Source organism: Sapajus apella, unplaced genomic scaffold (genome assembly GCF_009761245.1).
Source record: "Sapajus apella isolate SASKATOON/1434 unplaced genomic scaffold, GSC_monkey_1.0 scaffold44, whole genome shotgun sequence".
Lineage (NCBI taxonomy): Eukaryota > Metazoa > Chordata > Mammalia > Primates > Cebidae > Sapajus > Sapajus apella.
Window position 1 is genome coordinate 4,289,910 of NW_022436984.1, and position 27,303 is coordinate 4,317,212.

The following is a 27,303-nucleotide window of genomic DNA, read 5'->3' on the forward strand; positions in this document are numbered from 1 at the left end:
TGAATTGAAGGAAAGGCAATTATGCCTTTTAACTGTAACAAAGACTATGGGAAGTACAGGTTTTGGGGGAAAGGCCAAAAAGCAGTTCAGTTTAAGCTATGTTAAGTTTGAGCTACTTATTAGACATCCATAAGGAGTTACAAAATGAGTAGTTAAATATGTGAGTCTAGAAAGGAGAGGCAGGAGATACACATTTGGTAGACATGACCACATATGATATTTAAAGCTGCAAGACTGAAAGAGATCACCTAGGGAATGAGTGTGGATGGAGAAGAGTAAGATCCCAGCTTTATTTAATAGTAGGCAGTACAGTATTAGGGATCAGAGAACCAGGCCATCTGCAAAGGAGACTTCAGAGTGGCCTGTGAAGTTGGGGAAAAGCCAAGAGAGTAAGGTGGCCAGGAAGCCAAGAGGGAGAGAGGCATTGGATTTGGTACATAAAGGTCACCGAGGACCGTTCTGGTGGAGTGATGAGGGAAGATGCTTAATTGGCATGGGTTCAAGAGAGAAATGGAAGAGGATTGAAGACAGTGAGTATAGACAGCTCAGGAAGTTTGGCTGTTTAAGTGAGCACAGAAATGAGTGGTCACTGGAAGGAGAGGTAAGCCAAAAGGGAATGGTGGGAGAAGTTACAATATATTGATGGGCAAGACAGGAGTCACTGACAAAGGGGAATTGCAGGGGCTCTGTTCTGAGTAGGCAAGAGCAGGTGAGATAGAGGACATAGATGGAGGAATTGGCCCTAAATTTGTGCGTGGACAGATCATCCTTATAAAGAAAAGAAGGCAGTGTATGAACTCACACAGTAGGAGAGTTGATAGGGTGGTATGAGTTTGTTCAAGTTTCTTGTGATTGATTTTCTCAGTGAAATAGGCTGAGAATGAAGGATAGTGAGGAAGTTATTGAAGTTTTTGAGAAAAGCAAAGTCAAAGTCCTCAAATCCAAGCAATTGGGACACAGAATGGACTAAGGAAATATGCATGTTGAGGGGCTGCTTTTGGCCAGTGTTCAGGAATTTACCAAGGACTCCCACTAGCCTTCATTCCCAGCCAAAAAACTTTAATACTTCTATCCAAACATGTGCCTAACAGGCTCAAATAAATTTCTGGGAGAAAAAGGACACCTCACATCAAAAAGCTTTTAGCCATAAGACTATGTAAATATGTAAAGTGAAAGGAAATAAAACCTTAGGAACTGGGCATTCAAATCTAGTTTGGCTTTTGCACTTTCTGGGTCTGTGGTAAAGAATTTATCTGGGAAAAATACATTATATACTGCAAAAAATACTTCAAGAATACTGAATCAGATTACTTACCGATTATGCCTTAAGACTGATTGAATGATCAAGATTTATGACATCTGTTCACATTACAGTATAATCTGTGAATTGATCAGCTTGTGCAGGGGATTGAAATGAGCCCCTTCCCTACCTTGGAAATGGGTAGAGGGCACCAGACAGAGGGAGAGTTGTGGTCTCCACCGAGTTAGCCTTCACAGTTCTACCCAGGCCAGTCTCATCTATAGGCACTGTGCATGAGTAATTAGAAGCTACTTAAAGGTGATTTGGACACAAGCTGTCACACCATGTGCACAGCTGATAGGGAATGTTGCTGTTGAATTGCAATGATAAGTGAAGGGTTTTTTTTGTTGTTGTATTTTGGTTGGTGGTAGAGGGAGTAGTTAGCAGGAGCAAGTTGCAATGGGTATTTAAACCAGTTTCCAAATGTGTTGAGTTTCTGTATCATAGTATTGATTAAAAGCAAAAATACATCCTTCAAATCTGAACTAAACAGGTTAGGTGCCACACTGTCATTGTAATGTTTGCTCAGAGTTTTACAGGAGGAATTGAAGGTGCAAGAGTGTGTGTATGTGTTTGTTTTGTTTGATAGACCTGAAGCCCTGCTACTACTGTGGTAATCTAATAAATTAGCACTATATGCTTCTAAGATATTACAAGACACATTGTCTTTCACTTTTCTTCTAATATTTTTATTCTTATCTCTGTCAATTCTAATTGAATTATTTGTAACTGCTTCAGAAGTATGCTGGTGCACCCTTTTTCCTTTCTAGATAGTAGCAGGAAAACATGGTAGTTATTATTTGTGACCCTGAAGGAAATTAACATTCTAGAAATTTTTAAATGTTAGCTTGCACTTTAAAAGTGATCCCTTAGTTAGGGAATTATATCATGCATTAACCAGGAAAGGAAAAATGATGCAAAACAATGAGACGCTTGTGGGATATGTTAATGCTTATTTGAATGAATAGCAAAACATCTTGTTTCAAATAAAATGCTAATAGCAAAAAAATTGAAATCATACATGTGAATAAATTTGTTTCCAACACTGAATAACGTTTTCTAACATATTGGTTTGACAAGAATCCAAGCAGCTTTTTAGAAAGCTCTATTTAGACTATAGCACATATTACAGATTTTGTGGTATTGTATCAGTTAAACTTTTTTAAGGCAAATATTTGAGAAGCCTTAAAAAAAAAAAAAAAAACAGCTTTTAGAGGTAGAATTTACTTGCTGTAAAATATACTCATTTTAAGTGTACAGTTAGATGTGTTTTGTTAAATGTGTAGAGCCACATATCTACCCACAGTCAAAATATGAAACATGTCTATCACCCCTAAAGGTTCTCTCATGTACCTCTGCGGTCAAGCCCTTCCCTTCTAGGCGTAGGAAAAAGGTTGAGAACCACTGGTTTTGATTATACATTAACCTTATATCTTTATATACTACTTATAAACACCGGAACTAGATAAAAATTCCACTACTAATTATAGCCCAGCTGAGTGAATACTGATGTTGAAAAGATAGTAATAAGAAACTTGCTTCCCCACATGGCTATAACACTGAGGCCGTAGTGTTCTCTTTTGGATTCAGGCTCCAGACCACCAGATCTGCTTTCCAGTTCACCCTGGCCTTAGTCAGTAAACCACTGTAAGGTGTCTGCATTTCTTCCCTCTTTCACTTTCTGTCTTAGCTCACTGATGAAGGTTTTTACAAATATGAAACTTTACAAGATATTCTAGTGCTAATAAAAAATATACTTTACTCATGCACCTACTTTTAAGAGAGTTTCTGGTTATTTTCCTTATGTATAAAGGTCTGGGATTAAGTGAGAAACTGGGCTGAAATAGAGGTCAGGAAGGCCGCTATTCAATCCAGCCCGGGTACATAACTTTGTCATTAATAAGATGAGCATGCCAAATGCAGCAAGAATTCATTTTCAGTGCTAAACTTAGAAACCACCAGGTTCTTTAGGCAAAATGGCAATATTGACAGAGCTTATTCTTTGCCTTCTTCCGTTAAGTTTTTCCACCCAATCCTTAGTCATTTCATGCCCTTTTGCTGTCCCAGAGTTACCCAAACTCATATCTAGCAAGATTTCTCTCCCTGGTTCCAAAGTGGGAATAAACTGTTTTCAATATCCTAGACAAATCTCCTACTATATGAGGACAAATTAGGATAGTTAACTGTTATTGCTAATTCACTCTATCCTGTGAATTAAAATAATTTTTGCCTTAAATTTAAAAATAATTTTAGTAGGCAACATTCCTTGATCACTTAAACTAAGGATAATCTCAGTTAATCCTCCCCAAGGTTATGTATGTTTCTCAGGGCTACACATCAGCAAGGAGTGTAATTCAGCAAAAAACCTAGGGTTTTATCTGATTCCAGAACCCAGCTCTTGAATACAACTTCCCATGGTCCTCTCTGCTTACCCAGTTTGTTTTTCTCCAGGGCGGCCTTTACAGACCCTGTATCTGATCATAATCTCTTGGAGTGCTTGCTAAAATATAGATTGCCTTATCTCAGCCATACAAACTAAAGAAGAGTCTTTGGGAACGAAGCCCAGAACTCTTCATTTTCAATTCCCCAAGTATTCTTAGTTTACTAGAGTTTGAAAACTACTGTCATAGCCTCTCTTCCTTAACTCAGGAACAGATCTCTGTAGTTTGTGGTAACTGCTGTAAAATGACAGCTCCATAGGAACCTATTTTCCATAGGAATCTGCAGTTCACATGTTCAGACAGATTTAGAAAATTAACTCTCTCCTTTTTATATATAGCTATTTCTAATAGTTGGGTGATCATGCTTCCTTCTTCTCAAGATATACCACTTTGTAATTCAAAACTACAATAAAACTTAAGAAATTTTCTTTCCCAAAATCAGACTACAAAAAAAATGCATTCAAAATTTCTTAATGGATACTGTATTCATTTCTAGACTGCCATAAAATATTACCACAAAACTTAGTGGCTTAAAACAATAAAAAAGTTCATGTTCTTGTAGTTCTGGAGACTAGAAGTTCAAAATTAAGATGCTGACAGGTCCACGAACTTCTCCCACGGCTCTAGGGGAGAATCCTTCCTTGACTTTTCCAACTTCTGGCAACTCCTGGGATACCTTACCTTACCTTATTACTGCATAACTCCAATCTTTTCCTGTGTCTTCACTATATTTCTCTTTCTTATAACGACATTTTCGTTGGATTTAGAGGACACCTGAATCCACTATGATCTCATCTCAATCCTTACCTTAAATCCGCTACAATCCTATTTCCAAATAAGGTTACATTCTGAAGTTCTGGTGACCAAGTATTTTGGTGGAACACTGTTCAACCCACTAAAAATACTTATTTACCCCTCGTATATTGTTATTCTCCCTACTTAAATTTTAGGATCAGTAACTACTCATCCAGATGTTGACTCTCTTGTTCTAACTGAATTTAAACAGAAAGTTACTACTACAATGACTGTTTTGATGTTGCTGTGGAGTGAATGTTTGTGTTCCCCCAAAATTCATATATTGAAGCCTCAGTGTCCATTGTGACATATTTATTAGAAGGTGGGGCCTTTGGAAATTAACTTACAAGAATGGAGCCACTCATGAAAAAGATTAGTGCCCTTATAAGAAGGGACGGGGGGAAAATGGCAGATAGGAGGCAGAACTAACTCGCATCTCCCATTCGGATGGACAGAGTAGCCTGTAGAGACTCACATCATGGACTTTTGATCCAAGAAATACTGCAGGAACATACCAGGAAAGCTGAGAGAATCCATAGACCCTTTGAAGGAAGCAGCTTGCCACTGCAGGCTCTGTGAGGCAGCCAAAAAACTTTGAGTGACCAAAGTGTGAGAAGGGAAACATCCACCCCAAACACACATCCTCATTGGGGAACCTGAAGGTTTAGATCATGGGAGAAGGATTTGACCTTACCTGGAGCTGAAATGAATTTAAGAGAAACAAGAAAAATACAGGGAGAGAGGAAGCAGTGGGGAGAGCCCTGTGGCACTCTTGTTCCCAAGGAAACCATTTCTGACTTTATCTCTCAGGGGTCCTTGGGGAGGGCTGCCAGTGGAATTCGGGAAAGACCAAAGGGAGAAGGATTCTTCCAGCTGAACTTTGTAACAGCTTTGATGGAACATGAAGTTTTCTGGACAGAATCTGGTGAAGGGGGCAAACAGGGAGTGCAGATATGAATATGAGCTCGGCAGGCTGAGAGATATAAAACCTGAAAGCCCTGCTTGCTTTCTCAGTGGGGAGGTTTATAGCCTGCGGCAAGTTCTCCGCCTCGCTCACTGGCTACCTGGAAATGAACTTAGAGCTATTGAGGAAACATGGCAAGAGTGAGACCGGCCTTTCAGGCTGCATGGGAGCTGGGTAAGGTCTGTCACTGTTCCCTGGCGAACCCCGTGTGACACAGCAGAGGCAGCCATAATCAATCTGGGAACATAACTTAATTGGCCTGAGAACCATCCCCCACAGCAGCCACAGTAAGCCCTGCCCAAGGAGAGCTTGAGCTCAGACATGCCTAGCCCTACTCGACCCGATGGTCTGTCTTTGCCTGCCCTGATAGCTGAAGACAAAGGACATAATCTCTTGAGAGCTCTGTGGTCCAGCCTACCACCTGAGAAACCCAAATACTTATCCAGGCAACCCTAAGGCAAACTTGTATCCTCCCTATACTACCACAGCTGATGCTCTCTTGAAAGCACCACCTCCTGACTGGAGGCCAACCCACAAAACCAGCACACTAAACAAAACTACAACTAAGGACCCTCACAAACTCCACTTCATATTCCTCCTGATACCTCCACCAGAGCAGGTGCTGATATCCACAGCTGAGAGACCTGAAAATGGATTACATCACATGACTGTTTGCAAACACTCCCCAGTAACCATCTGGAAGCCTGGAAGCCTGGTAGCCCTGCTGGGTGGCTATGCCCAGAAAAGAAATAGTTACTGCAGTTCAACTCTCTGGAAGCCTCATCTCTAGGGGAAGGGGGAGAGCACCTCATCAAGGGAGCACCCTATGGGACAGAAGAATCTGAACAGCAGCTCTTGAGCCCCCAGTGTCCCCTCTGGCATAGTGTATCCAAATGAGAAGGAACAGAAAAACTTCTGGTAATAGACAAAACAAGGTTCTTTAACAGCCCCAAAAGATTACTTTACCTCACCAGTAATGAATCCAAATGAAAGTGAAATCTCTGAGTTGCCAGAAAAAGAATTCAGAAGGTCGACTATTAAGCTATTCAAGAAGGCACCAGACAAAGGTGAATACCAACTTGAAGAAATTTTTTAAGTGTTACAGGATATGGACAGGAAAATATCCAGAGAAATAGATTAAAAAAAAAATCAACTTCTGGAAATGAAGGAGACACTTAGAGAAATGCAAAGGGCACTGGAAAGTCTTAGCAATAGAATCAAACAGGACCAATAAATAGAAGAAAGAACGTTAGTGCTCTAAGACAAAGCTTTTGAATTAACCCAATCCAACAAAGGCAGAGGAAGAAGAATGAACAAAAACAAACAAAGCCTCCAAGAAGTTTGGGGTTATGTTAAGCAACAAAACCTAAGAAAAATTGGTGTTCCCAAGGAAGAAGAGAAATTTTCAAGTTTGGAAAACATATATGTGGGAATAATCAAGGAAAACTTACCTGGCCTTGCTAGATATCTAGACATCCAAATACAGAAAGCTCAGAGAACACCTGGGAAATGCATTCCAAAAAGATCATCGCCTATTCTGTGTCTTTTTTTCTTTTTTTTTTTTTTTTTTTTGAGACAGAATCTCACTCTGTCACCAAGCTGGAGTGCAGTGGCGCGATCTCAGCTCACTGCAGCCTCCACCTCCTGGGTTCGAGCAATTCTCCTGCCTGAGCCACCGAGTAGCTGGGATTACAGGCATGCACCACCACACCCAGGTAACTTTTGTATTTTTAGTAGAGACCGAGTTTCATCATGTTGGCCAGGATAATCTCAATCTCCTGAATTCGTGATCTGCCCAGGTTATCTAAAGTCAAAATGAAGGAAAGACTCTTAAGAGCTGAGAGGCAAATGCATCAGGTAACCAGCCTGTAAAGGAAAACTTACCAGATTAACAGCAGATTTCTCACCAGAAATGCTACAAACTAAAAGGGATTGGGGTCCCATCTTTAGCCTCCTTAAAACAATTACCAGCCAACAGTTTTCTATCCAGCTAAACTAAGCTTCATAAACTAAAGGAAAGATATAATCTTTTTCAGACAAACAGATGCTGAGAGAATTCGCCACTACCAAGCCAGCACCACAAGAACAGCTAAAAGAAGCTCTAAATCTTGAAAAAACAATCCTCAAAATACACCAAAATAGAACCTCCTTAAAGCATAAATCTCACAGGACCTATAAAATAGTAAGACAATGATAAAAAAACAAGGTATTCAGGCAACAACTAGCACAATGACTAGAATAGTGCTTCATATCTCAATACTAACATTGAATGTAAATGGCCTAAATGCCCCATTTAAAAGATACAGAGGTGGGCACAGTGGCTCACACCTGTAATCCCTGCAAAGTGAGCAGATCACGAGGTCAGGAGATTGGGAATATCCTGGCCAACATGGTGAAACCCCGTCTCTACTAAAAATACACAAGTTACCTGGGTGTGATGGTGCATGCCTGTAATCCCAGCTACTCGGTGGCTGAGTCGGAAGAATCGCTTGAACCCAAGAGGCGAAGGTTGCACTGAGCTGAGATCTCACCACTGCACTCCAGCCTAGTGACACAGCAAGACTCATTCTCAAAAAAAAAAAAAGATACAGAATGGCAGAATAGATAAGAATTTACCAGTCAAGTATCGGCTGTCTTCCAGAGACTCACCTAACATCTGAGGACTCACATAAACATACAGTAAAGGGGTAGAAAAGGTATTCCATGCAAATCGACACCAAAAGTTAGCAGGAGTAGCTGTTTCTGTATCAGACTAAACAGCAACAGCAGTTTAAAAAAAGACAATGAGGGACATTAATTATATAATGATAAAAGGATGAGTCCAACAGGAAACTATCGCAATCCTAAATATATATGCATCTAACGTTGGAGCTCCCAAATTTGTAAAACTAGGCCTAAGAATGAGATAATGACAACACATTAATAGTGGGGGACTTCTTTACTCCACCGAGAGCAGTATACAGGTAATCAAGACAGAAAGTCAACAAAGAAACAATGGACTTAACATATTTACAGAACATTCTACCCAACAATTGCAGAATATACATTCTATTCATCGGCACCTGAAACATTCTCCCAGATAGACCATATGATAGGTCACAAAACAAATCTCAATAAATTTGAGAACATCGAAATTATATCAAGTACTTTCTCAGACCACAGCAGAATAAAATTGAAAATCCACTCCAAAAGGAACCCTCAAAACCATGCAAATACATGGATGTTAAATAACCTACTCCAGAATGATTGTCAGGTCAACAAGGAAATGAAGCTAGAAATTAGAAAATTATTTGAACTGAATGATAATAGTGTAACCTATCAAAACCTCTGGGATACAGCAAAAGCAGTGCTAAGAGGAAAGTTCATAGCATTAAATACCTATATCAAAAAGTCTGAAAGAGCACAGACAATCTAAGGTCACATCTCAAAGAACTAGAGAAACAAGAACCAAACCCAAACCCAGCAGAAGAAATAACTGAGATCAGAGCAGAACTAAATGAAATTGAAACAAACACAAAATACAAAAGGTAAATGAAACAAAAAGGTGGTCATTTGCAAAGATGAAGAGAGAAGATCCAAATAAGCTCAGTTAGAAACGAAATGGGAGATATTACAACCAGGGCCATGGAAAAGACAAAACTGCCAAAGACATTCACCTTCTCCTCTCTAGTTGTCTTACTCCTGAAGACAGCAACTTGCCCACTACCTCACTGATAATATCCCATCTTCAGCCAAATTTACTTTTCCTCTCAATGGAGAAAAGAAAGAAATTGTAGTGAACTCTGTTACATGCAAAAACACACAGAAAGATGGTAGGGAGGTTAATAACACTAGACTTTTTATTGGTACATAATTTTACAGGGTTAGTCTGTATTATATATTTTCTAGATTTATAAGTATATGTAATTTAAACAGTCAGCTATAGTTTTGATGAGTACAAAACCAGGTCAGTCTGACTCTGTAGGTCCTGTTCTTAGTATGCCATTTTTAGAAAGTAGAGTAGCATAGTGGAAAGGCTTTAGAGTCACACAGAACTGACCACTAACTGTGATATTCAAAAAGTGACTTCTCTGTGGCTCAGTTTCTGCAACTATAAAAGAGATAATCTCTCAAGGGGTCTTATGATACTTAAAAGTGACCGTATGCACTGATAAACTCTATAGGGGCAAGAATTTTCTTTTTTCTTCACCCATGTACCCCAGATGACTACAGCAGTGACTGGCACAGTGAATGCTCTGTAGATAATTTTTTGCATGAATAATGCCTGGCACATCGGAGGCACTCAATAAATAGTAATAGCCACCTGCATCATTAATCATCTTCAATCCTAACATCAGAGCATAGGAACTATAATAATGTGCTGTCTCTAGTCTCATTTATTTCAAAGACCAGCAAATTAGTAGATTATGCACATGCCCATGCTTCTTTTAGGCCTTTATTGTTTCATTTGCAGGGGTTTTGGCAACTTGTAAACAAATTTGTTGGGCCCAACTGTAAGATAAAGTACACTTTGTTACTGTTCTTGTTTTCACATTGAAGTTTGAATGCTCTAAAATGATAATGAAAACAAAAGCAGCATATGAATTTAAAGGATTATGAATACATGAATTTATACATGTATATGTGTTGTATACAAGTCTTTGTGATTTTATCACATGTAGATTCATGTTTTCATAATCCTTTAAGCTCTTCTGTATTTTCGTTTCTTTTACTATATGTAATTTTAAGTATGCTTTTTTTCTCTCAATCAGATCCATAGGGTTTAAGTATCTTATTCATCTTATCAAATAACTAACTTCTGCATTAACTGCTTTTTAGCTTTATTAAGTACTGCTTTTTATCTTCAGTAATTTTCTTTTCTCTCCATTTGTATTCTTTTTTCTCCCTCTAATTTTCAATATGAGTAGTTTCTCATTTACAGCTTTTCTCTTTAATAATGAAGCATGTAAGTTCATAAATTTTTCTTTTTAGTACAGTCTTCACTGTATCCTATAGATTCTTTTTCATTCCTTTTTAGAGAATTCATAATTTTCCTTTTGATTTTATCTTTTATCCATGGGTTATCTAAACTTTTTTTTCAAAAAAAGAATATTATTATTTATTTTTATGGAATCTTGATGTGAGACTGTGCATCATAAGATCTCAGTATTTACAAAATGGGTTTAAATTTTCTTGCCACTAGCTAAGTTATCAGATTTTTATAAATTTTTGTGGTTACTAACACCTTTAAAATATTTTTGAGTGTCAAATGGGTCTGTGAGAAACACGGTCACCCATCCAAACCCAAAGAATGGACTTAAGAGGCATGAAGAACAGCGAAAGTGAGACTTTTAATAGCGGTCTTGTTAAGATCGGGTGTCTAGTGGGCAGGTACACCCAGGGTAGCTATAGCTGATAATTTATCTCCTAGCACACAAGTCCCTCCCTCAGTTCCTCAGTGGTCGAGTACTATGGGCTTACAGCCTTGACATCCCGTAAGTTTCATTATCCCCCTTATAAGGTTATACCCTGGACCACTTAAGTTTCAATTTCCCAATATTGAAACTTTCTTCTCTCTTATAGGCTAACCCCTCCTTTACTTTGTTTGCTTATTGTGACCCTCTAGGTGCATGAGCCTTGCGGTTTGTTAACGTTCATAGGCTGGATGCCAGTACTTAGATTTATCACGCCTTAAAATGGACCATTTAAAATATTTTCTCACAGGTTTGTATAATTCTATTAAGCCAAATTTATCAATAGTTATTCAGCTCCTTTATTTAGCTTTTATCTGCTGGAGTTGTTCAGTTATGGTAGAAGTAGTGAAACCTACACCATAATTTTATTATTTTCCAATTTCTCTTTGCATTTATTTCTTTTCTTCCTTTTAACTAAGACTTTGGTTCATACAGGTGTCTGACTAATATTTTCTTTTTTAAAAAATTCTATTCTTAGATGCTGAAAAGATATTTTATAAAGTCAAGCCATTCCTCATAATAACTAGGAAAATAAAATAGAATTTAACTACTTTAATATGGTTTTACCAAAACTCAGCACTAAGCATCACATATGCTAAATATCTCATTTTAAAACTGACATTTTGGTTAAATTCAAAAATGTAAGTAAACGTTAATGAAAGCAATAAAACTACCAAAAGACTGGAAAATTGACCACAAAACTGCTTTTGCTGCAATCTATAAGGTCAAAAAGTCTAGTGAAAGTTCAATTACAATTAATAAAAAAAATTGTAAGTTGGCTACACACGCACACGCGCACACACACACATACACACACACAACTAGATTTTTCTCTATTCTAGCAGTGATTGCCAAAAAGCAGAAATAGAAACACATGTTCTATTAACAAGTATGTAACAAAAATTATGAAATTGTTTAGGAATCAGTTTTTTTAAGTCACAGAAGTATAGTGAAGAAAACCAAAATTTATTAGAAGATACAAGATTTAAGCAGATGGAAAGAAAAAGCATACCATTTTCTTGGATGAGAAGACAATGTAAAATTGCCAATTCTTCCAAAATTTTTATGTAAAAATAATGCAAATGCAGTTGCAGGACAGATTTTTTGGAAGGAGTATAAGGTATTTGTTTTGGAATTGAATTAAATGCTCTTCATTTTGTATTGCAAAACAGTTTCCCAGGAGAAGCCAAGTATAATTTGAAAAAGAATAGAAAGCCTTGCTTGCTTTACCAGATATTGAGTCACTAAGGAAAACAGTGTGGTCTTGAAGCAGGAATACTCTCAGATCAGTGGAGCAGAAGAGAGAAGGGAAACTAGATATCTGTATATGTGAGAATTAATAAATGACCAAGTTGGTATTTTAATACAAGAGGAAAGGAGATTGGTACCATAATTGAAATACCAAGTTGGTATTTCAATACACAAAGATAGGAGTTAGTTAATAAAGGATGCTTGAAAAACTGATGTCTATTTGAAAGACAGTAAAGCTAGATTATAAAACTAAAAGAAAAAAATTGTATTTCATCTTTCAGAGAAATATAGGATACATATATAATTTGGGGACTGACAGACAAGACTAGGAATCCAGAAGCTATAACAGAGAAATTATCTTGACTAGACATACACACATGTTGGAAAAGATGCCATGAAGTCAATGGATAAATAATGGATTTTTAAAAGTACTTGCAATACAGTGTACAGAGGATTAATAATCTGTGATAAAGAAGGGACTTTGCAAATTGACTAGATGGAGACAAAAACTTAGAGAAAATGAATAAAGAAAATGAAGTGGCATTTACAGAGGAGCAAATCCAACAGAGTGGCCAGATGGCAAAATTAGTATATAGAAAACATTTACTATATATATGGTAGGGGGTAAAGAACTCTTGCAAAGTCATAAGATGACAAATAACTGAATTTTCGAAACAGGTAAATTATATTACCACTGTGTTTTTTCCATAAACTTGTTTTTTCTCATCACAAACATAAAAATACAAAATGAGGCAGAGTGTGGTGGTTCACCCGTTATCCCAGCTTTATGAGGCCCAGGCTGGTAGATCGCCTGAGGTCGGGAGTTCAAGACCAGCCTGGCCAACATGGTGAAACCCCGTCTTTATTAAAAATACAAAATTAGCCAGTCGTGGTGGCAGATATCTGTAATCCCAGCCACTCGGGGGGCTGACGCAGGAGAATTGCTTGAACTCGGGAGGAGGAGGCTGCAGTGAGCCAAGATCATACCATTGCACTCCAGCCTGGGTGACAAGAGCAAAACTCCATCTCAAAAAAAAAAAAAAAAAAAGATATACTTGGGCAATTTTCTAAAAATTAAAATACCAAGCATTAGTAAAAGTGTGAAAAGGAAAGCACTATTTTACTAGTGTGCATTTAAATTGACATTTCTGGTCAGTTTCTGTTATGTAGCTAAAGCCTGTTAAGGTGTTCATATCCTATTTAGTTAAGGTGTTCATATTCTTGTTAGTTATGAAGATATCTATTTAAACGTCATTTTTGTGGAAACAAGTTAGAAATATGAAAACTTTTTTAAATGTGATATCTATATAATCAAATGTTGTGCATCTATAACATGTTTTAGAAAGTCTTTAACGGCATCAGTGGAAAGATTCAGGAAAAATAAATTACACAACAGTATTACAGTTATGGTTCCATTTCTAGATCTTTAGTTTTTTCAAGGCATATGTTATGTATGTATTTGTCTGCTAAAAGCAGCCATAACAAAATAACACAGACTGAGATGGACTGACTTAAACAAAAGCAATTTATTTCCTCACTGTTCTGGAGGCTAGAAGACCAAGATCATACGCTTGCAGGGTCAGTTTTTCCTGAAGACTCTCCCTTATGGCTCGCAGATGGCCACTTTCTCACTGTGCCCTCACATGATATGGACATGAATGTTCCTGGTATTCTCTCCTCTTGTTAGGAAGACATCAGTTATACTGGATCAGGGCCTCACCTTTTTTGCCTCATTTAATCTTACTTAGCTCTTTAAAGGCTTATCTCCAAGTATAGTCACATTGGGGGTTAAGGGATCAACACAGGAATTTTGTGGATACAATTATCTTTAACAATATCCATTTCTATAGGTGTTTGATATGTATAAATATCCCCTATACTTTAGGGAGAAAAAACCAAATGGAAGGATGTATACTAAATTAAATCAGTTTGGATGATTCCAGTTTTTTTTCTTCTATAGACTTAACCTGCATTTTCTTTATTAATCTATCGTAATTTATATTGCCTTTTGTAATAAGGGAAATGTTTTTTTGAAGTAATTCAGAGAAATAAAGTATCAAATGAAAAAAGTGATAATGCTAATATAAAATTACTTTTATATATAAATACGAAGCACAGAGAAAACATTTAGTTTTCTACTTTTTTTCAAATAATCTTGAAGGCCCACATGTAGGACTATCTGTGGTTTGTTACAAACTCTGACTCTTCACTTGAGAATAGTCTATTTCTCAGAATTGGCTTTTTAGGATGAATGGCATTGAGTCACCTAAATTGGACTTGACCTCATATGAGCCAAAATGTACTTTTAAATAAAGTATGAATCTTCAAGACAATACTGGAGAAATGCTTCCTTAGGGTCCACATATGCCTCAGTCAGAGATTTGCATGCTGTTATGGTAACAGTAAAAGATAAATATAACAGTCAAAGGAAATAGCCTGTTCAAGAATAGAAAATGCCAGTGTTTCTCTTGTAAGTTGTAATTGATGATTAACTTTCACCAGTTGATACTGTATCAGTTAGAGTACTTTAACTGCTTATAGCCAAAAACCTGATTCAAACCAGGTTGAAAGATAAGGAAATGCATTGACATACCCACAGCTTTAGCAATAGAGTATGTTTAAAGGTTAGAATTTGGCACCCAACTATGTCAGCTTCATTTTGATTGTGGTTTTCTTAGGGCTTTCTCTTGGGAGCAAGACAACAAGCCCTAGACATACTCCTCTCATATCTCATTGTCCTGAATTGAGTGGTTAACTTATTCCCGAACCATTCTCAGTAAGGGATACAGGGTTGCCATGGTTAGCTCAGGTCAGTATCCTAAAGGCTTTGATTCTATGCTATGGGAGAGTAGACTGAAAGAGAATAAACCACAGCATGCGCTACACCACACTTAGTATCTCTCCCAAAGGAAATATTCAGGATGCTGAAGGGCCAGTGCTATGACCCATTTATATGATGTCCTTGAAGTATCAAGATGTTACCAGATCCAGTAGAGGTCAATGTTTATCACACTTGCTAGGAAACTCAATATAGTAGCAAAGTTACTTTTCATTTTATTTTTAATGCAATATGTGAAAAATATTCCTTGCAAATTTCAGATGTTTTCACTGAAGAATCTTGAAATTAACATGTGCTCAGCCTAGACTGTCCACGGTTTGAAATTTTTAGAAATTATCAGTGAAATATAGATGTAGTAGATAAGTACTGTTACTAACTAGGCACTTGGGGCTATTCATTTTTTATATACGAGAGTTCCAAGAGCTGTGATTTAAATTTCACATTGCTTCTTTTCTAACTCTGGCCTCAGCAAGTACATACTGTTATTCAGATTTTCAGTGATCTTTTAATGTACTAATGTTAAATTTTGGAACATGTTGACATATTTTTATTCTCTCTGGAAAATTAAACTTGTTTTGAAGATCCAGAGAACCAGTATTCATTGGAAGAGGTAAACAGCACTGAAAAGATTCACCATTCATACAAAACACAAAAAGTGCAACAGATTTAGGATAGAAATGTGAAAATATGTTTCTTTAAAACTATCTGTAAAGAATCAAATTAAAGTTGAATAAGCAAGACTGTTCACAAGTATACCATTGTTAGTTTTAACTTCCCAGCTGAAAGTTAACTTTGAGGCCCAAGATGGTTCTTATTTAGAAAAAGATTGAGTACAATCCTTGACTTAATAAACAACAACAAAAAGATGGGGCAGGTGGCCAGTGATTCTAGAGCACAGATCATCAACTTCTAATTCTAAATGCTTGGGACAATTTAATATCTATGCTTCACTTAAAATGTCTAAGGAACGAGTTAGTAGGGATGGAGAGGAATATATGACAGAGATAAATAGGTCTCAGAGCCAGAGTCAGTCCTCTAAACAGCTTTGCTTCTGTGCTATGCGAGAGGAGTGGACTGACTGCATGTTGAGAATAAACCACAGCATGCCCTGTAACAGACTAGGTCTTTCTCAAAGGACAATCTGGAAAAAGAAGGTAAAGTATAGCAACCTAAATCTGAATTCCTATCAACTGCTAAAGGTGATTACCTAGAAGAAGAAGAATGACCATACAACAAGAACAACCTGTGAATACTATATGCCAGGCACTTCTCTAAGCCCTGTAAAGTCCTCATCCCAGTTGCTCTCACAAACCCAGGATAGGGACTGTTGTATACATTTACAGCCAAGGCTTAGAGTGAACATGCCAAAGTCATAGAACTGGTAAAAGGCAGACTGAGAGCTGCCTGACGGCACCTTTTGTTCCATGAATGCCATTAAGGATTCAACTTATTTAGAAGGAAAAATAATGTTCCTAGTAGGAAACAGTAGCATTTTCTCTAAGAAAGAAAATGGTACTGTTTGAGCCTTAATACCAATTGGTTTTAAGTGCTTCATGCATACCCTTTTACTTTGAAACTGAAAGGTATATTATTTACTGGTATTTTTAGTCTAAACATACCTGAATCAGTCCATTCAAGATTGTTATTCAAAATATACTGACTAGTGCCAATCTGTCATGCTTTGTTATTAGCTATGCATTGTTACATGTCAGTGTCAAAGTGGCACAGCGAATGATTGCTTAGCTACTAAATCCAAATTTTATCTTCTTGGAGTAATTTTTTAATTTGAAAAACAGTGTACAAAATCAGCAGCCTCAGCATTTCCTTTTAACACAAATGCATCTTAGGTAACAAGCTACTGACTCAAAACTCTAATCCATGCAGTTAGATTTATAAATTTAGATCTGACAAATAGAAAATAGATTTTTATTTTAATTTTTTAAAAGCAGGTATTAAAATGTAATAAGTTACATGTTTATATAGTCTGCATATATTTGATTATGGAATGGAGAAAGAATAATTTCAGTTATAAGATAACTGGGTTAAAAAAAATTGTGTTATTCTGTCATTGGACTGTATAATTGAATCTTACACTTAAGCAGGCATGAACAAACCAGGATTTCTTCACTGTACTAGGCATGTAGAGACTACAAAAGCCTCTTTCCATTCTTTTGTTTTAAACAGACAAATGTGTAAGGATTTGGGCTCCCTCCTGTTCTCAGTGAGCTGGGACCTTTGTAATCATGGTCTCAGCTTGATGTGCTTTGAGACTCTTCATTCTGGATATTACATTTGTAAAATTCAGTCATAGCCTCTAAGCTTCTGTTAATTACTTAAATATGAATAAAGGACTCAAGATTTCCTCGCTCTGAAACTGAAAATTAAGATCTGAAATATTAAGCAAGTGCTTCATTCTTCCAGGGGAAAAAGAAACAACTATGGGCCCAAGTGAGTGTAGCTGTTATAACACAGTGCTGGCTCTATAAAATACTAAAATATGAAACTTTCCAGTAGTCACAGTGTCTGAAACAGAACAAACCTATTTTCTAAACCCCATATAGGCAAATGACAAAATAGACAGCAACTAGATAAAGAATTTAAACCATCTGGCCAGGCGCAGTGACTCACGCCTGTAATCCCAACACTTTGCAAGGCCAAGGTGGGTGGATCACCTGAGGTCAGGAGTTCGAGACTAGCCTGGCCAACATGGTGAAACCCTGTCTCTACTAAAAATACAAAAATCAGTTGGGCATGGTGGTGGGCACTGGTAATCCCAGCTACTTGGGAGGCTGAGGCAGAAGAATTGCTTGAACCTGGGAGTGGAGGTTGCAGTGAGCTGAGATCGCGCCATTGCACTTCAAGCCTGGGTGACAAGAGCGAAACTTCATCTCAAAAAAAAAATAATTTAACCCATCTAAAAAGCAATGAGATACTTTAAAAATGGCTTTTACTGGTGGCAGCCACCTTAATTTGCCTATTTAAAAGTCTGTTGTTTTCAATCCATTGTAAGTGCAGGAACATTTTTTCTTTACATATTACAGTTTTTTAGCCCAATTATAAATGGTAAATGAAAGAGGCGCATCTCAACTTTTGAGTATTCATTATTGTTACTGTCATATGAAGCAAGCCCCAAGGCCATGCTAACCTCTTTTACCTGTCCCCTTTAAGAGGAAGCTCACATGTCTCTTGGTACTGGCTCCCTGTGCCAGAGGCTATGGTGGCAAAAGGTCTTGACAGGATATGAGAAATCAGTTCTTCTACCTGCATAGCATTTGGCTATTCTACTCAAGAAGTACAGAGTTACTGTGGCTTTGTAGCTTTTGTGTTTGGAGACATTTACTTAATATAAAGCTTTAAAATTATCAAGACAGACTGGACACAGTGGTTCACACCTATAAGCCGAGCACTTCGGGAGAATGAAGTAGGAGGATCTGGGAGTTGAAGACCAGTCTGGGTGACATAGCAAGACCCCTGTCTTTATACACATACACAAATATATATATATATATATATATTTGTGTATGTATATATCTGTGTGTGTGTGTGTGTGTGTGTGTGTGTGTATAAAATGAAAGCATCAAGATAGTCAACTCTGTCTCCACATTTAAAAGCCATTCTCCATTTCCTCCTCTCTTTCTTTTGGAGTGAACACATTTTCGAGTCTCTGTGATGCTTGAGGAAAGCCTAGGCTGCCAGCACCACTCAGGGAAATGAGTGTCAAGGTATAAGCTGTGTTTCTTCTCTCCACATCTAGTTCCCTTCATCACTTTGTCTTTTTTAGTTTCTAACATTACAGTGTTACTCTTTACTTGCTTATAATATAGATGGCATTTTAATTAAGCTACATCATTCCAAAGTTCTAGATTTTAAACCAGCAAGTTATTTAAAAAAAAAAAAGATTTTTTTTTTTTGAAATGTTACCTGTTTGTAAGGCAAACCCTTTCCCCCTTCACCATAAGATTGTTATCATTCTTTCAGCACCAAGATTTCACAGAACCCATGTTGAAAAAATCATGCCATGGAACAAGTCATAGAAATTGTAATAGGTGCTAACATCCAGGAACTTACTATGTGTGAAGTACAGTGCAAAGAGCTCACTGTATGTTACTCACCAAATTGTTAACTCAATGGAGAGAGCATTTTGATTATCTTCTGTATTTTTAGATGAGAAAGATAGCCGACCATATAAATATTGGTCAACTACTCATTTCTGGAGCCTTTTTAATGGAGGGCATTGTGCTAGATGCTAGGTCTCAAAAAAATCAAAGACCTGGTCTTTGCCCTTAAGGCACTTGAGCATCTAATAAGGGCACAGGATAGCAACCAAGTACCCAGATGAGGTTATGCATGTACTTTAAGCATTCAAAGAGGGAAGGCCACTTTAGGCCTTGGTACTTGAACAAGCTTCTTCTTAGAACCCTTAGCATTTGAACTAGACATTGAAGGGAGTTGAGATGAAATACTTCAGGAAAAAAGGCTGAATATTTGAAGCAGGAGTATTTTTGGCCATTTCGTGAAACATTTGTTTCAATATTTGTGTTGAGTAGAAAAATTAGGAGATCTCTAATTGGCATTCTCAAGGCCCAGGTGAACAGAGCTGTGGACAGTCGTATGGAGACAGCATTGAAATGTAATTTACCCCTACCCTGTTGGTATCAGTGGACTCTAGGAGCTAAAGTTAGCAAAAAAAGGTACAGCCTAGTAAACAGCCTCTATTGAGAATTTTTATGTATCAGATCCTGTTTTGTGCATTTTTACATATATTATTTAAGCTTCACAACAGCCTTCCTAGGTCATTTATAGATACAGGAACTAAGTAAGCCGCAGAGAGATTGAGTAACTCAGCAAGAGGCAGAGCCAGGATCTGAACCCAGGCAGTTTGCGTCCACAGCCCTCCACACTCAGTGCTGCCATAAATCTAGAATCTTTCATCAAAGAAAATTTCTGTCACTGGTGCCATCAAACTTGCCATTTCTATACTGAACATTATAATCCCACACACATGGGACACACACACACACACACACACACACACACACTATAGATTGTCAAGAGGAAGGAAGAAAGAAAGGAGCATTCTTCTCACAATTTTGATACCAATTTGTAAAAACACATGACAGTATTTGATCTGTAAGCACTAGGAACCACCTGTATGAGAAAAGCTGGGACATGTGAATGAGGTTTTCCTAAGATTTTAATATTGAATGTGGCAATTGTGTAGAATGACTGAGTAGAAAGATAGAAGGAGCTACATGGGGAAAGGGAATTGGTCAAGGCTGTTGTGAAAGGTGATACTGATGAAGACCTGTAATCCCGACTGAGGAGAGAAGTATTTGAGCAAAAGGTAGAAGCAGAAGTATTTCTTCTAATCACGCAGAGTTTTGAAACGAAATGAAATGTGAACATAGTTCTGAATCTGGCTAATTGGCACGACAGGTTACAGGAGGTAAAGACATCTTATTTACCTCTAAGTGAGAAAAAGAAAAGGGTGAGTGGCATTGAGATTAGGCAGCTAAAACAAGGATTATGGTTGTGATTGACGGACAGAAATGAATGGCCTCTGAGGCCTGCAGATGGGGAGTGCTCTAAATATTAAACTAGCTTGTACTGTCTAGTCAAGGATAAGTTTCATCGCTTATGAAGTAAGATAAACGAAAGATTGCTTTTTTTTTTTTTTTTAAATGCAAGTGAGTTAAAGATGAGACATATTAACATCTTCAGGAATGTATCATACTCAGTCTATCAGCAATGGAATAGGATCTTCTTTTTTGGGTGCTTGATCAGACAGCCCACCTTTCAGCATGTAAATTCCCACTATAGCATACAAGGTACAGGGTCAGCCAGCCTTTTCTCAAAGGGTAAATCCGTCACCTCTTGAAAGCTCAGTCACAAAGCTTTTCCCATGGGCTTCTAACTACCAGCCCAGTTCTCTTTAAACCAAGCAGGTCTGGCCTAGTCTGTCTTCAGATTCATCTCCACTGAAGCTTTCTTCAAGGAGCCTTTTATTTGCACTTCCTCTCCCCGCTATGAACAATACACAGCGCTTCTGACTCCTAAAGTGCTGTCCTTTCAACTTTGAGTCAAAGCCTATTGATGTAGCATTTTCATTTATAAAGTAGCTCTCATTAAGTGATTATTTTATAATTCAGTTATGAAACCAAATTGAAGCCTGCTTCTTACCCTAAAGTAAATCACAGAGTAATGGAGACTGACAAACATTTGCAGAAAACTTGAAGAATTCGTTTTTAAAAAGTGAATACAACCTAATATGTTCAGTGGAAAGGGCAAATGTGGCATAAGTTAGGGGAGTTGCTTCATATCTTTATTACTGCTATTGAGGTAAAATTTAAAGAGTGAAATGTGAATGTACAATATAGTTATTCTGACATATGTAAGCATCATGTAATCCACACCTGAATCTAGAATGTCACCCAAAAAATTTCCTTATGCCCCCTTCTCATTTCCCACCCCCACAGGCAATGACTGTTCTGATATCTTATCAGCACAGATTCGTTTTGTGTGCTTCATATGGTTCAGTAAGTAATCAAAGTCCTCATCAGAAGTATGGAAGAAAATAACATTCAGAGACTTCGAACCAATAAGCTGTATGCCCTTAGGCAAAATACCAAACTTCTCAGCCTCATATACGGAATTGGATTAAGTGATCCCCAGGGTCCCTTACAGATCCAACACTCGACCTGCATTTCTAATCTCTATGTCCCCACCATCTACTCTGTTCCCTGAGCCAAAAACAGGCCTAGATTCATTCCTCCCTGCTCCCTCCTCCTCATTTTCCCACATCCAGTTCACACTGTACAGTACCGCGTCACACATCTTTTTTGGCCCCTACGTCCTCTCCATGTCTTGCCTGCTGTGTTGCAGTAGCCATCAAACTGCTCTATCTCTTTTGGCCCTGATCCTCTCCAAACCGTTCTGGTCACTGCCCCCAAAGAGTAATCTTTGCCAAAATGAAATATATGCGTCCCTTCTGTCTGAAACCCTTAAGTGGTTTTCCACTATTTAAGATGTTTCTCTGCCACCTACAGAATTAAGTTTAAATTCTGAAGAACATGAAGGCTTTGGACCACCTGGCTCCCGCCTACTTTTAGTGTTCCCATCCCCGCTGTGCTTCTCTGCTGGAACATTCACTCTGCCACTACCCCACCTCATTCCTCTCCTTTACTAACCCCTCATGTGTTCCTATAAAGTCTATTTAGGCCTTTATGTGTGCACCTGTCTCCCCAGTTACGTTGAGAACATCTTGAGTGAGGTTTGGGACCACGTCTTACTTGACTGTCTACAGCATCTAGCAATCTGGCTGTGACTGCTAAAAACACTTACCCCCCAAAGTTAAATTCAGGATGAAAGGATACAGGATCAGGGTCTTACTTGGAGTTCAAGTTTATTTATCTATTTGTTTTTTAAGACTGGGTCTCACTGTATTGCCCAGGCTGAACTCCTGGGCAAAAGTGGTTCTCCCACCTCAGCCTCCCGAGTACCTGGACTATAGGTGTGTGCCCCTGTGTCTGGCTCAAGTGGATGTTTTTAAAAACAAACACGTATATGGAAGTTTTCACATGTTTCTCACCACCTAAGTCTAATTGTAAGTTTTTCTTTTCAGTAGTTATCGTGGTAACATTGGGTTAAAGGTGAGAAAATCTGTTTTTATTTGGAGAGATGGCTATATTAATAGGATATATCAAAACTGTGAATTCTGTTGATATTTAAGGAGCTAGTCCTTAATGTTTAATTCCCATCTCAAATTTGAGTTAATGTGCTTAATAGTTTTAGAATGGCAGATTACTGTTTCTGCAAATCAAGATATTTTATTTCTAAAGATTTTTGTGGTAATTAACAAGGAGGAAATAAAACTAAAGATGACTGGTCAAAAGTGACCCAGGTGCCCAGGAACACCAGTATCTCTGACCCTTGCTTGTTCATTGTGGTTCATGCTGTCCTGATGTCTCAGTTTCTGGTGCTGCCCTGCAGTGTGAATCAGCATTCTCACCCAAATTGATCACTGCTGAGTCTGTGTTTTTATCTTTTCAAAACCTAGGTAAGAATCTTGATGCTATCCATGATATCACTGTGGCGTATCCTCACAACATTCCTCAGTCAGAGAAGCACCTCCTTCAAGGAGACTTTCCCACGGAAATCCACTTTCATGTCCGCCGGTATCCAATAGACACCCTCCCCGCATCCAAGGAGGACCTTCAACTCTGGTGCCACAAGCGGTGGGAAGAGAAAGAAGAGAGGCTGCGTTCCTTCTATCAAGGGGAGAAGAATTTTAATTTTACCGGACAGAGTCTCATTCCACCTTGCAAGTCTGAACTCAGGGTCCTTGTGATCAAGTTGCTCTCTATACTGTATTGGACCCTATTCAGCCTTGCAATGTGCCTACTCATATATTTGTACAGTCTTGTTCGGTGGTATTTTATAATCACCATCATAATCTTCGTACTGCAGGAGAGAATATTTGGTGGACTGGAGATCATAGAACTTGCATGTTACCGATTTTTACACAAACAGCCACATTTAAATTTAAAGAAAAATGAGTAAAAGGTTTACCATGTAAAAACCTAGGGCATATTTTGGAAATGTTCTAAACCTTTGTAAGCTCAGATGCATTTTTGCATGACTATGTCGAATATTTCTTACTGCCATCATTATTTGTTAAAGATATTTTGCACTTAGTTTTGTGGAAAAAATATTGCTACAATTTTTTTTAAATCTCTGAATGTAATTTCAATACTGTGTACATAGCAGGGGGTAATCGGGGTGAAATAACTTGGGCTAGAATATTATTAAACAATCTTCAGGCTTTTAGCAGACAAGGAACACACATATTGTTCTTAAAGGCCCAATCCTAACAGACTCCCCATACCAGAGGCAGATCTGGAACTCATGAACAATGGCCAGATCACATGCTGTTACTGGACTGCCCGGGTTACCTCACTGAGGTGAGCACTGTTCCTCCAAGTACCTAGGCAGGTGGTGCCCAAGCTTTCTCCCTTGGCACGCTTCTTCCTGTGCCAGACAAACCCATCTCATCCTTAAGGTCAGAAACCAGAGAACTCCCTTGTCATGAAACTGATCAAGCGTTTTGACAGGAAGCCCTTCATAATTCATAACATCGTGTGCTGACCAAGATGTCAGAAGACCACCTGTGCCCTTTTCTCTCATGGAAGATAAAACCTGGACTCAGGGAGCAACCATAGGCTCTCCACTTTGAGACTTTAGTTTGAATTTTAAAAGATAAGAAGTAATACAGTTGAAGTTCCTTTCTCACAGTCGGTATTGCATGCTTAGTGCTGGTTTCCTTACATTTTGGCAGGTGTAGCCTTTTCTGTTAAAAATGGTATACATGAAGTCACATACTTTTTTGAAGGAACACTTAGAACATTCTGTTATTCCAGTCAGAAACTGTCTTTTGAAATATTTCTTCACAACCTACCAAAAAAGGAAGGTTGCTTTTTCTACATGTGCATGGGTATCTAACATCTACCATTAAAACAGCAAATGGCTTACAGACAGGGTGGTAATGGTTTATCCTAAATTATTCAACCCCTTGGAGCCTTGACAAATATTACTTTTAAAACCAAAGTAAAAACACAAAAATTAATCCTTAATGATAGCAAGGGATCTCTTTAATTTTAGCCTTCCTCTTTCAATAGTATCTGAACCCACTTGTGACCAATTGTTTACCCAAATATTCTTGTCATTTGGACTCAGTGGAAAACCAGCACACCAACAAGCACCAGTTTCCTTCTGAGGCAAAAGAAAAGTGTTGTCATTTTCATTCTGTTGGAGCTGTACACTCTTTTTTTTTTCTTTTTTTTGGGGGGGTGGGTCATGTAAGAGGGATGCTGGTTAGAGCTGCAGAAAATAGGCAATTAGAAGTCTTTAACTTTTAGCAAAACTGTCAGTTTTACTTCTGCATTGAACCAGCCTTAGAAGCTACTTACTGCTTTATGTACTCTGAGGTATGAATGCCTTCTCTTTAATTACATCTCATTTTTGCTTGACAGTGACCTACCCAATAATTGCATCGTGCATTGCCATGAAAGGTAAACACATCATGAACTGAACTTATCAAGCAGATTCTTTGAGAAAGCACTGGTTGAGGCTGAACACTGTTAACACATCATTTTTATTGGAAGAGTATTAACTGCTGCCTCTTCTGAAACACACCAATCCATATTCAGCTGTTCCTTTCTAAAGCTGTTTCTAATCCTCTGTGAGCTACTAATTAGTTATTATGCACATCTGCTCTATTTAACGTCATGGTTTTAAGGCTTTTCTTCTTAAAAAAAACAAAAACCTTTTTTGTTATTTCCCCTTAAAAAAATTTTCTAATTTATGTTTCTCTAAGATTTCCTTTGGTTGTATTTGGAAACACAAATATTTTAATAATCAGGATTGCATTTGTGCTGGGTAATGCTTTCTATCCCAACGTTGGTAATGGAGCCCGTCTGCCTTTCCTACAAAGTCATGAGACTCATTGTTCAAGGCGTAACAACATTTAATTGCATGTCCTCTTTAACTCTGAAAGCTTCAGAAGGGAAAAATCTTCGTTTTTAAAAATTTTGTTCCTTTTCATCATAGAAAACATGTTTAAGATAAAATACAAACTTGATTTTACCTACCCCAAATTCATAAAGTGCATTTAGTGCAGTACAGCTAAAGCTATACCCGATTTTTAAGAATTAGAGATAGTAACTCCAAAAATAATTAAGTCCTTTTTTTTTTTTTTTTCTGCAATAAGGCTCTCTTAAAAATTGTCATTATTTGTGTTTTCCTATACATTCATCTGTGTAAAAGCATTTTTCTTCTCTGATTTTTAAAAAAATTAAAGAACTATACAGTTAATGGTTTGGGACTTGGAACTACTTAGAATTAATGCTAAGGTGTCAAGAAGAAATTAATTTAGCTTCAGTAATTGGCCTCAGGAATTATCCCTTGCCCACTTCACCGCCCCAGAGCCAGAGCAGCTGCTTGTCTGCAGCAAGACACGGTTCCTGTGTCCCGTAGTTTCAGTCCTTTCTTGGTAAGCTCAATGGACTTTGAAATGTTAACAGTGCTATATGTCCAGTTGCTAAATGTACCATTCTGAACAGTGTTAAAGTGAGTGTCGTCTATTTATGACATGAACCATGCTACTTGAAATACGAACTTAGAAGGAGGGGCACTGATTAGGTAACAAGTTCTTACACCAGACTTCCTTGATGAAACAAGCCAAAATAATCCTAAAATTCATTAGAAGAACTTGATAAAAGACTGAAATAAATGTTAGAAAAAGCCCATAATTTAAGACCCCTATAAAATCCTTCCTTGTTATGCTATTAAAACTCAGATTCAAGGGAAATAACAGCTTCCACTTGAGTCACTTTGAAACTAGTTAATTCAATAGCACCGTGTTAGAAATCATATTGGTAGCCAACACTGAACTCTCCAGAAACATTTCTGTTTCACCCAGACTTCAAACTAGACCCCTGACTATGATACCCCTGTGTCCTTTTACTATAAAGACTCCAACGGAGGGAGCCTGTTGGTGTTAAATTGTTTACATTTCTTTATACAAATAATGTGCTTTCAGTGCCTTAGTTACAGCTCCCTTTCTTTTTCTTGTTCCAAGGATTCTGTAGTACATAGTGTGTTTCTTAGGGAAAGCCTTTTGCTACTGAGAGGGAAATGGTCTCTACACGCTGGACACTGTAGCAGGTAAACACTACTCTAACATGTGAAGGAGTGAGCTTCATGCGAGGTAGTAGTTGCCTTGGAGCTGTAGAAAATGCAAATGGTTTTGCTACCTGATAAGCTTCAGATTAGATATAGCCCTAAAGTTATCCTGTACCTACATTAAATGTTTATTTCAGAAGAGAACCTTGGTTTTGCTAATTCATTTTTTTTAAGATTATGTGCAAAACACCAAGTTTTAAAAATAACTCACAGAATGGCCTTAGCTTTCAATGTCTGATGGTATATTTGTGAGTTGTGTTACCTGTAATATAGATCCCAGAATAAAGGAGTGAATTAAATAGTTTTCACGTGTTATATTTCTGTTTCAGCAGGAATAACGAAACCTGCAGGTTAAGGTGCTGCTTTTTTCCCCATCGTGCCTTGCATTGCAGCGTGTAGTGATAAGGAAAAGCTGGCCAGTTAGGTCTCTTTTTCTCAGATGTCAAGAAAAGTGGCCTAATCAAGAAAACAATGTACTGCCTCCATAATTGAAAAAGTCCAGGTGCCACAATTGAAATCAG

The 27,303-nt window shown here is 37.8% G+C and overlaps 1 protein-coding gene across 10 annotated transcripts in view; it reads left to right on the top strand.

Annotated features, from left to right (window-relative positions):
• LCLAT1 (lysocardiolipin acyltransferase 1) overlaps positions 1-27,086 on the top strand; it is a 187,595-nt gene extending 160,509 nt beyond the window's left edge. For 8 of the 10 annotated variants that reach the window (XM_032239206.1, XM_032239205.1, XM_032239210.1 and 5 more), the window contains one exon: positions 23,100-27,086. In XM_032239206.1, coding sequence (XP_032095097.1) covers positions 23,100-23,602 — 503 coding nt within the window. In that variant the 3' untranslated portion in view covers positions 23,603-27,086. Of the gene's footprint in view, positions 1-2,765; positions 2,934-4,991; positions 6,590-23,099 lie in introns of those variants that run through there. The other 2 variants (XR_004257183.1, XR_004257184.1) reach the window with 2 other exon arrangements.
• Positions 27,087-27,303: the final 217 nt, after the last annotated feature.